Genomic DNA, 12,401 nt, shown 5'->3' with positions numbered 1-12,401 from the left:
TAAGACATATTCATGTGGTTGTACACTTAATAATTGAGGTAATTATCTTACGTAGTAGCAGTATTTTTTAACACTAATAATTTATTTACTCTAGTAAAAATTCTTACTTTTGACCCAATAAGAAGAATATTAGTATGTTTGTTTTATTGCTTTACTTGAACAAAAGCTAATTAACATGCTGGATTATTTTCTATTCTTATATTTTTTTTGTTTCAATTATATTGGTTGTTATATGTATAATTTAAAAGTCTTATATTCCTTTTTTTTTTATAGCTTGCGAAGGAAATTGGCTTACAAGAAGAAAAGAAATCATTACAATGAAGCGATGTTGAAAATCATGAAGATGATATCATTTAAATCATTAGGGGGTTTAGCTAGGCTTTTATGGATAATGGTTTCTTTTTGTAGTCATTGCACCGATATTTGTTCTTATATTGGATTTAAAAATTCTCATTGAAATATTTTGATCTAATGAACAAATTTATAATTTGTATACAAGTAATTATACTAATTATTCAAACTAACCCATTTTATATTAATATTTGGAGATATTTTAATTTGTACAATTCAATTTAATTTTATGATTTATAATTGCTTTTGCTTTTATTTAATTATATAGGAAATTCATTTTTTAAAAACATAATAGCAATATTATTGTTAAAATAAAATGCTTAAAGATGACGCTTCTATAAAGTGTCATTATTAACATAAACCAAAGATGTCGCTTTTAAAAGTGTCATTGAAAAAATAATCCAAAGATGACGCCCGTATGAGTGTCAACAATGACAATTTTATAAAAATTATTTTAGTAAAAAAAATTAAAAGATGACACATTTATAAGTGTCATCATTAACGTTGTTCAAAGATGACACTTCTTTAAGTGTCATTGAAAGTATAAATCAAAGATGGCGCTTCCTAGAAGCATCATTATTGACTAAAACATATAATGACAGGGGAGAAGAGGATGCTTTAGAGAAGCGTCATCTTATACTTTTCATGATGCTTAAAAAACGTCATTGATTCCATTTTTTCTTGTAGTATGTCCATATGGAAAGTTCACATCCCTTGATTCCTTGGACACAATCCATCGTTGAGGTGGTGATGAACCCAAATCAAGATGTGCTTGAAAATGGAGGTTGTAGGCTTTTTTAAAGTCCTCTCCACTTAATCTTTTGGAATAAGAAATTTTATTAAAAATAGTAATTCCTTTAAGTGTGTAACCATTATCCTTTACATCAATGCCACCAAGTAAAAAACTCCACTATTGGGGTGGTTGCTCCAACTATAGACATGTATAGCCTTGTTCATATGGAAACTCCATATCCCTTGGACAAACCCATTGTTGAGGTGGTGATGAACCCAAAACAAGATGTGCCTGATAATGAAGGTTGTAGGCTTTGTTAAGGTTCTCTCCATTGAATCTTTTAAAATAAGAACTTTGGTTTAAAATAGTAAACCTTTAACAAATAAAATATTCTCTATGAAAATTTGCCTAAAAATGTTTATTTACTAAATATTGGAACCTTAATGTAAAAGGAAAAGGGATTTTGAAAAATTAAAGTTCTCTATGAGAGCACCTTATTTTTTAAGATAAACTCTTCAAATTTTCAAAATAATTTTCAAATAAAATTCTCCTTTTCAATATATTATTTCCAATTTAAATAAACACTATAATTTGGAATATAGTTTTAAAATATTTTATTCTCATTAATTACTATAATTAAAAAAAAAGGACCATTTTGGCAACCTTCTTGATTATAAATTGTCTATCGTGAATTTTCCAAAAACATACTTATTATCCTAATTGAATCTTATGCAAATAAGGAAAACAAAAGTTATTTTATAAAGATTTAGAAAAATGAGAGCTCTTTTCTAAAAATGAAAATTTTATTCTTAAAGATCTCAAAAATTTGAGAAGATTTTAAATAAATTAAAATCCCTAAGAATCAAATTTTAAAAAGGAAAAGATTCTCTTAATATATTTTTTCCCATAAAATCTATTAACTTTTCATATTCCAATTTAAATAAGTATCCTATTTTGAAAAAATACAAGAAAAGTTATTTATTTATTAAGAATACCAAAATATCCATTTTATGTCATAAAATAATAAAGGAAATAATATAAATTATTTCTCATTGACTTAGGGATCCTATTGAATTATTTGGTAATAAAATCTAGAATTAAAATATCAAAATTATCAAAATGACCATACAACCAAAAATTAGGGTTAATGAAAAAATAAAACCCTAATCTATTACAAAAATCCTCACAATACCAATTCTACCCCTATTGCTCCTCCCTACCACTTGCAGTGCATGAACATTAGACGTGACCACTCAGGCACTTGAGCGTTAAAAGGGACCACCTAAGTGTATATCTAAGTTCTCGAATGTTGTCGCCATGGCTGTAAATCCAAGAGCAATTCCATCTCTTTTTCAACTATCTCTCTATAAAAAATCTTTCCCTTTTCTATTGGAAACTCCACAAAGAAGATGTTATAATGGTTCAAATGCTTCTAATCTCCTCCAGGGTTCCATAGATGAGCCAAAAATTGAACTTTTATAAAAGAAAGTAAAAGATCCTATACTCATTCAAACTAGAGTTTACATCCCATCTAATAAAATAAAACTTGATTTTTAGAGTCAAAGAAAAATCCAATACCTTTTGTATAAGCCATCTATGAGAACAAGAAAGCAAACATTTTGCAATATAACCCATTAATAACATATCTAAATAAACATGCGTTCATCATTAAGGCTATGAGCTGAATAAAATAACCTTACAAAATAGAGTTAGTGCACCTTAGAATAGATCTAGCATGCAAAAACCTAATCCGAAGCTCTAATACTAGTTAATGGGAACCCCAAATTACTTTGTTCCATGACCCTGAATCTCGCAGGTGCATGCAACTATTCCTAGCTTTTTCTAGATCTAACTCAATGGAAAAATATTAAAACAAAACCATAATGATCATAAATCAATCTAGAGATTAGATGTCATACCTATGATCTAACTGTTCCTAGATCAAATTTAATCCAATGAAATAAACTATGATGGCATCATAGATCATGTAGACCCATAGATCTTCTGCTTTATCACTCTTTTCACATATCTTTGGCATAAGATAAGGAGGGACTTCTCTAGAGGGAGGCTAGGTATTTCTTTTCCAAAGTTTGGAATACGAGGATGCAAAAAGTGAAACCCTAAACCTTTAAGGGATTTATATAGGGTTCCATGTGGGCTTAAGTGACTTTAGCCCAAATTAGGCTTAGGTCACTTAATCAAGTCCATTTTGGTTCTAATTAATTAATTAATTCATTTTATTACATTTCGATTAATTAATTAGTCAAATAAAAAAGATCATTCATAAGATCTAGTGCAACCTTATGTTTTTATCACAATGCCCTTATGCACACTTAGGAATTAAAAACCCAAAATTCTCTCAAACAAACATACCACCATGAATCAAGAGCTCAAAAGAGGACCACAAGGACCCATAGGAAAATATTGGTTCCCTCATAATCTATTTCTGAAGTGACTCAATACTCCACTAAAGGGAGTCAACTACACTATAGTATCCTACAATATATATTATAATGAGATAAAATTCTAGTCTTTGACCTACTATCCACTACATGCAGACTCTCCATGAATTGGTATTTGTAATCTAACGAGATATGTGTCATCAACCTCTCAAGATTACCTTTCCAATCCTTGAGTTACAGATCCTCCTATTATGTGATCAATTGACATACTCTAGCTTATAAAGAATATATGTCAAACTCTACTTAAGGAATTACTAAAACCTTAGTTTTAAGAGGACTCATTGTCTCAATACCATGAGATATCATGGTGCGCGCCTTTATTAAGGATACCTATTACCACCAACCTCTATCAATAGTGACCAAATTCATAGAGAATGTATTTTGGGATTGAGCCTTAGAAAGCATGAAATGATGTAACAAATTGAGATTCATTTATAAAATTATTTATCTATGTTTTTTGGTTTCCTTTTTATTATCTCATATGAATTAATTGGTTATTTGAGCATACATGCCCACATTACTTGCATTCAAGGATGAAAATGTTGAGATATATCAGTAACCTTCGACATGATACATGTTGGGGAAATATTGAAGTCAAAATATTTCCATTAAAATCGCCATTTTTCGTCAATATATTGACAATACACCGACATTTTCATGATATTTCAGCAGACACATCGATATATCGATGCCACGTCATCCCCATTTCACTTTTTTTTTTTCCCAAAACTCTTATATTGGGCCCAGGCACTGGCCCAACTCATTCTCTCATACCAACCCAGCATGCACTGCACGCTTGTGAGCCTTCCCCCACTCCAATGCTTAAATACAACTTTTTGGTGTCATGAATTGTAGATGTGGGATTGCAAGAATTGGAATTTTTAAAAGGCAAGGGAAAATCTAAGAGAAATGGAACCATAGGGATTTGAATCCCTAACCTCACTCACAATCCCTTACCAACACCAACCAACCAACCAACCATGCTTCACTTGATTAAATGTACATATTATATATATATATATATTAAAATAAAATTATTATAACTAAATTAATTTTGGTTACTATGACTTTTATATAATAATTACATATTAAATAAATATAAATTTTTGAATAAAATTATCAAAATTTTAAAATAAAAAATACTTATACAAATTATCATTATTTCTTTTATGTCATTAATTACAGAATTAGATGAATATACATAAAGTATGTTTTCAAGTTATGAACATTATTCTTAAATATCACAATTGTACATATATCATCATTTATTTTTTATCATTTAATATAAATGAATTAAATGGATCATAATTTTAATATTACATATATTTTAAAATTAAATATAGTATAATCAAATATCACAATTTTATTATGAAATAATATTTGATATAATTTAATAATAAATATACAGTTATAAAATTCATATTTTTTATCGATGTATATAATAATATTATCTAATATGATAAATCATATCATACATATATCAAGTTCTTCAACAAAACAACTTTAAAATATCTATTATACTTATAATTATATTTCTACGAAGTTTTTCTTACATTTCCATTAATTTTGATCAATTTTAGGTCTAACGATATTTTTTTTCAAAATATTCGTCGATATATCTCCAATATATTCGTGAAGTCGAAGTGTCAATATATCCGTGATTACCAATATTTTCATCCTTATTTGCATTGTACATGACTTGAGCGCATTAGGAGTTACATAGGAGATCTAAGTCATGGGTTCCTTGTAGAGTGATGAGTAATCCATAGTTGGTTCATAGATTTAGGCAATTCATTTGAGACTATAATGCACTACCTTGTAATTAGAGGAATGATTTGCCTTAATCATTGGGATAGTTTTCTCATAGTGAGTGCACTACTGTATGTGGTGCACATTGGACAGGACCTATATATAGTGAATCATGACATAGGGCCATCAATTATCATAATTCACTAAGATACTATATTAATGGATGGACTCTCAACCTTGAGAAAGTATTGAACCTGTGCCAAAATCAATAGGAGACGTTGACCTATGGGTGAGATCTTAAAAGGGCCATATATCCCTATAGATTAGGTTACTATTGATGGAGCTTTGTGGCAGTAGATATTCTCAGTGGAGGCACCACAATATTTCATTGTATTGAGACAATGTGTTCCTTTAGGCAATCCAAAGAACATGTGATCTAGAATACTATGGTCATAATATTTCCTTTAGTAGAAACTTGACATATGGTCCTTGGAACTAAAGTAAGTTAATTAATCATATAATAAGTGGTACCTGGAACTCAAGGAATGGAGAGGTAATCTTGATAAGTGATAGCACTACCTTGTTATATTATAAACATCAAGTCGTAGGGAGTCTACATGTAGTGGATAGTAGGGCACAAACCTGAGCTATGCTATTATAATATTGGAGTACAGTTGATTCTCTTTAGTGGAGTATTAAATCAACTTTAGAATTAAATTATAAAGGAGCCAATATTTTCCTATGGGTTCCAATGGTCCTTACTTAAGCTCCTATTTTATGAAGGTACACGTTTATTTGGAGGGATTTGAGTTTTGGTTCATAAGTGTGTATAAGAGTGTTTTAGTAAAAATATAAGGTTGCAATAGATCTTGTGAATTGTTTTTCTAATATGGGCAAATTAATTAATTGGACCCCATTAGAGTTAATTAAATAATTAGGACTCAACCTATTTTGAACTGAAATCACTTAAGCTCATAAGGAGCCCTATAATAGGAGTTAGGGTTTCAATTCTTCTAATCATCTTCTAGAGAGCCTCTACAAATGACTCAGTTATTGAGGCTAAGCATGAGAAGGTGCCTTCAGTGTGACAAGAGCATGAATGGAATATCCAGGAGCATATGTAGGTTGTGGCATTCATAAACACCATCCCAGCCCTTGCAATAGCAGTGCTATTGTTTGAAGATAATTAACCTAAAAATAGGAAGGAAAAATTTTCAATGGAAGAATTTTGAGATCAACAAAATTTGTATACAAAAATAAAATTATGTTGCATTGATGTGATACAAAGATCAGTAGTAAAGGAAAGGTTTTGGTAGAAGAAAGAATAGAGAGATTAGCCTAATAGTGTGTCATTGAGATCTTTACCATCACCAAGAACCATATCATCATAACTCTCACATTCAAAATGCAAAGCCAAATTACTTAAATCAATAATAACATGGTGCGAAGTGCCTGAATCAATAAGCTAAGGAAATGTATTGATGGGGTATGGGATACTATGGTTGGTAATAGCATAGAAAAGATGATGATTAGGGAAGAGCTTCAAACAATTCTTGACAATCTAAACTCAATTTTCACAATATTGATAGACATTAGGATTTAGGTTGGATTGCTTTCATTTTGATGGTTGATTGGTGAGATAAGATGGATAAGAATTGGGTTTTTCAATAGGGCAAAACAAAGGAGAATGGAAGTTTCTAGTATGAGATTGTTTATGATAGCAAGTTAGGTTTGTAGACATAGGAACAAATTTAGAGCTAAGAGAGTCTTGTTGCATAATCTCTTCATGATATATGAGTTGATGATAAAGTTCTTCTAATGGAGTGGGAATTCCTCTAGATCAAATAGCAACAACTTCCTTTTATTCTTTCCCAATTCCATTTGGAGCGTGTACAACCAAATCTTCTTCATCCAAAGTTACATGAAAAAAGGTAAGTTGATCGCAAAGGCTTTTGAATATTTGTAAAAACTCCAAGACAACTTTGTCTCTAGGGGTGGTTGAGGAAATTTTTCCTTTGGGATGAGGGATATGACTTTAAGATTCACCAGCATAAAGTTTGATCAATTTTAACCATGCTCTCTATGAAGTTTTGGTTGAGGCAATGAGCAACATGATAGATTTTGAAAGTGAGGCAAAAATGGCATGAAAAATGAGTTGATCTTGGCATAGCTTAAAAGAATGAGCAGAAGCCTCAAAAATAGGAAGACACAATAGAGAGTCATCTACATATCCTAAAAGGTTATAGCAAAAGAGAAGGGCATAAAACTAGGCATGCCATGAAGAATAATTATGAACAGTTCATTTTAAAGGAAGTTGGGCATTGACATTGATAGATGGAAATGAAACTAGTTGAGAAGCTAATAATAGAAGTTGAAACATTGGGTATAAAAGCTAACAAATCTAAATTAGATGAGTTTGAAGTGTTAGTGATAGGAAGTCTGGACATGGCAGATTGAGAAACTTAATAAGAGTAGAAAGAGCTCTAATTCCATATGATAAATTAAAGTATGGAATAATGGTTCATCTTATTCATTTGGAGGGTTGTTACATATATATACAGGAAAATAAATAAGAGGAGATTAAAAGAATTATCTAATCCTAACCTTTTGGAGATAATAAAGGGATATACATTAAAGTTTATAAGAATATGCTACTCGTACAAGCAAATCATGAAGGTATATTTAGTTGAACTAAGATAGAGGTAGTATTGGATTTTATACCAGCCGTTTGATTATATATATATATATTGATAGTTAATAGAATATGAATTGATGGTTATAAGGGAGTTATTTGATTGCTAAACGTGCACCACATAATCAGGAATAAAATTTAGAATTCAAAATAATTGACATGGTCTGTTTGTTACTTAAATTTTCTCTTTCTTTTGGGATCTTCGCCCTAGATCTTATCTTCTATTGACCGGCTCAGGCAATTGACATCTTGTCCAAGTGAAATGAATGACAAATAATAGACATCTGCCTAACTCATTGACCTTTAAGGGTCACTAGTTAATACAACTTTTTTCTTTTTCATATTAATAGAAAATAATGACAACTAATATAGCCTTAGCTAAGGGCATTGTGAAGATTTCTTGATTTGAAAATATCCCTTTATGCATATATATTGTTACAGATCTAATTAAGTACGCAGGCTGAAAATCCTTAGTTGAAGAGCAGGATCCCATCTTCCTCCAAGTTCAAAGATTTGAAACTAATAGCCCTGCAAATTGAGCTGGCATACTAGAAAACAATGGCAGGAGTGAAGCTATTAGGGTTTTGGGGAAGCCCTTTTGGTTACAGAGTGATATGGACCCTAAAACTCAAGGGCATAAACTATGAGTATATAGAGGAAGACCTTCGTAACAAGAGCCAGTTGCTGTTACACCACAATCCAGTTCACAAGAAGATTCCGGTGCTTCTTCATGGTGACAAAGCAGTAGCTGAGTCCCTTGTAATCCTCGAATACATCGAAGAAACATGGCCAGAGAATCCACTGCTGCCAACAGACGCTTATGAGAGAGCCATGGCTCGGTTTTGGATCAATTTTGGAGAATCAAAGGTGGGTTTAACTCACTAATCTTGCTTTTATTATCAATTCCTATGATTTAATTTCCGAATCTTTTACAAACCTGAAATATTTGAAAGCTCTTCATCTAGCTTTCATAACCCAATTCTTGTTTTCAGTCATTTGTGAAAGTATTCACTAATAAATTCCTAAGCTATATGTAGAATTTTATTTAAGTGATCAGACAAAATAAGCCATGATACTTTTTAAGCATTCTTTAACTCTATCAAATTTCTCTCACCCTCTCTAGGTTTTGCAGTAAGGAATTTGGAGGGGAAAGATGAATTAATTTAATAACTTCAATTTTTATTGATATTTGAGATCACCTTACTCTTGTTTTTCAACAGTTCGTTCTAAATATACTTGTTGCTTAATTTCTTCTAGAGTGCCACTTTTTTTCAATTCTTTAAATCCGTTGCTGGGGAAGAGCAAGAGAAGGCCATAAAAGAAACAGTGGAAATACTGAAAATCATAGAAGAGCAAAGCCTTGGGGATAAGAAGTTTTTCGGAGGGGAAGCTATAGGACTGGTGGACATAGCATTTGGTTGGCTGGCTTACTGGTTTGAGGGCACAGAAGAAGCCGTAGGTACAAAACTGCTGAATTCCACCACATTCCCTCGATTACATGCATGGATTCAGAATTTTAAGCAAGTTCCAGTGATCAAAGAAAATCTTCCTGATCGTCAGAAATTGTGGGCACACTTGAAACGCTTTAGGGAGAGTTTAATTCAATAAACCCCTCCAAGCCGAATTATGAGGATGGAGACTTTGTACCAAGTTTTCAAAATACTTCCTTTGTTGTCACATAGAAAGCTGTGTGATAAAGATTTAAAAGATAAAACTTGTGAATGTTTTTTCTATGATTAATGAATACATATCATGTAGTTATGAGTTGATCACCCTTCCTAAAGCACTTCTCTTTCTCACTCTTGATCTATTAAAGTTTATGGATCACTCATTCAACCTAATCGTATTACCAATTATTTGTTAAAACAATATTGCCAAAATGGCACAAACTTATTACACTAACACTGGCCTCTCCTTTAATTATTAGCAACTACCCCTTATCACATTAAATTTGACTAATAACATCCATTGAAATTTGCTCCATATATATTCATTAATATATATCAACTAAAATTATTTTTATCCTAACTTCATATAGATTTTAAAAGCTAAGTCACATGAGGCTTCATCAAAACAATAACAATTAATTCTTAGAGTCAAAACTCGAATAAAATTGATATATATTGTTGGTCGTTGCCACCCTATATATATAAAGGGTCTGTGTGCCTTCAAAAGATCAGTGAACTATGGTGTTTATGTGGGTATCCTTGTGAGTCGAGTTCCTTGTATTCTATCGTGATTAATGATATACAAGTTGAGGAGAGTCCCATAAATCCCTATGTGTAATCTTGTGTGGTTTGAGAAAGGCTAGCATACTAGGACAAAATCCTTGCCACATCACATCCCCAAGTCAACGAAATCCAATTCCTCAATTTTAGCTTAATAGAATATGCCTCCATGATTCACAATTAGCATATTGTTGTAAACTTGAATGTATATCCCTTTATTATTTCTTACAATTTGATGTTAGATAATTCTCTTTCATCTCTTTTGATTTATTTTTCTAGTGTATATATGTAACCATGCTCCAATTCCTCGATCATGCTAACAAATAGGAGATACAATGTAAAATCATTTTCATAAAAACGTTTGAGTTTAAATATGCCAATACATTTTAAAGTGTTTAACCAAATATTTTCATATATATCAAAATCATTTCATATCAAATCCAAATTGAATACATTTCAAATATTTTCACTCTGGTTATCATGTAATAAATGGTGCGCAGTTAAGTGGGACTTTACAAATGAGTATTTAGTTTTAAATTTATTCCATTTAGGATGAATAAAACTTATAACTCATTTACTAAAGTTATATAATATCAACTATTATAACCCGTTGACTAGGACTATAAAAACTAAAATCAAATATTTTATTTTATTAATTCAAACTTACAAAACAAAATATGATATCTTTATAATTTTTATTTTGTTAAACAAAAGAATGCTCAAATGTATTTTCCATGCAAAATATATATTTGATTCATAGAAATAAAAATAATATTGTTATATATTTTAAAATATAATATAAAAAAATTATTTCATTTTACAAAATTTGCATTAATTTCCCTTACCTAAAAAAAAACACTCAAAAACCTTAAAGTATTTAATCCCGAAAAATTTCGCCCCAAAGAACCTATTTCAAACTTAACAAAAAAAAAAAAAACAACTATTACTATTAACTATTTATCAAAATTTAAAGATTTGGGAATCCTAATAATTTTCTTTGTTATATCACATATATTATTTTTAACTTCTTAATCAATAACAATTTAACACGTGAGGTTTTAAATTCTTCTAAAAATTGGGTTTTTTCCCAAATTTATTCCTAAAATTCTATGAATTTATTATTATTATCTTTTTAAACTAAATTTCTCAAAAATACATTTTTTCTATTTATTACATTAAACTATTATTATTACTAATAATTCATTTATTAGCTTAAAACTAAATATTATTATTTTTATTAATTTTCAAATTCAATATATAATCAACCCATTACCTCGTATTTTCATTATACACACAAAGCCATAAAAATAAAAACAGCCAGCCTTTTGTTTCTTCCCCTTATTATTATAATAATAATATATTTACATAAACACTTTTTCCAACTCATGGACACCGCATGCCTCCTCCATTTTTATTTTTTTTTAATCCCACAACTGTACAGAGCCACTGCACGCCTCTCATTATATTTATTTTTTATCATTTTTTTTATTTTCTTTTCACACAATACATATATCTACACGTTTACTTTTCTTTTTTCTAATTAATTTGAATATCTAATTTTTTTTCAATCTTTATTAATAGATCTATTTATATTAATAAATTTTTAATTTTTTTATCTAAAAATTAATTTAATAAACTCTAATTTAAATTGAGATCTTTCAAAGAATATATAAAATATTTAAAACTAATTAACGAATATCAAATATTAATTTAAAAATTAAAAATCTTATCTAAAAAACTTATCTTCTACCTTAAATTTTCAAATTTTTAATTTTATACTCTTTTATTTTTATGATCTTCATATAAAAATATTTTTTTATTAAATAAAAAAGATTTACACCTAACACTTTTAAAAATGAAAAGAGTTTTCTATTCTTATTAAATTAATTTAATTATTTATTTATTTTTTAAACTATGATTTTACCTTAAATTGGGTTTGGCTATTACATGTAAGGAGTCAACGATCTTATCAAGGAGCTGCTGCTTCTGAGCATCTTCAAATTAAAGTCTTTTGATTTGTGGGATTTTTTAAGGAAAAAAAATTGTAGTTTTAAAAAATATTTAAAATCATTTTGGAATCTACGAAATATTTGTAAAATCAGACAATTATAATCCAAAAAGGAAAATATGTTTTTAAAAAATAACTTAAAAATTCAAGTGAAGTTCTCTCCTTAAAGTTTAAAAGA

General features: G+C 29.5%; 1 protein-coding gene across 1 annotated transcript; it reads left to right on the top strand.

The window, feature by feature from the left end:
- Positions 1-8,411: 8,411 nt before the first annotated feature.
- On the top strand, positions 8,412-9,759 carry LOC117914820 (glutathione transferase GST 23-like). The gene is made up of 2 exons (XM_034830305.1): positions 8,412-8,854; positions 9,245-9,759. The coding sequence occupies exons 1-2, from the start codon at positions 8,546-8,548 to the stop codon at positions 9,593-9,595; spliced, it is 660 nt and encodes a 219-aa protein (XP_034686196.1). The 5' UTR covers positions 8,412-8,545; the 3' UTR covers positions 9,596-9,759.
- The last annotated feature ends 2,642 nt before the right edge of the window (positions 9,760-12,401 follow it).

The sequence above is a fragment of the Vitis riparia genome, chromosome 5 (assembly GCF_004353265.1).
Source record: "Vitis riparia cultivar Riparia Gloire de Montpellier isolate 1030 chromosome 5, EGFV_Vit.rip_1.0, whole genome shotgun sequence".
Classification (NCBI taxonomy): domain Eukaryota; kingdom Viridiplantae; phylum Streptophyta; class Magnoliopsida; order Vitales; family Vitaceae; genus Vitis; species Vitis riparia.
Note: the sequence above shows the minus strand (reverse complement) of the source record. Positions and strands in the feature narration are given on the sequence as shown.

Excerpts from the sequence above, each read along its gene's own strand:
- LOC117914820 (XM_034830305.1), top strand. The coding sequence starts at position 8,546 with ATGGCAGGAGTGAAGCTATTAGGGTTTTGGGGAAGCCCTTTTGGTTAC. Across the intron at positions 8,855-9,244 it reads TCAATTTTGGAGAATCAAAG|AGTGCCACTTTTTTTCAATT; the intron begins GTGGGTTTAACT and ends AATTTCTTCTAG.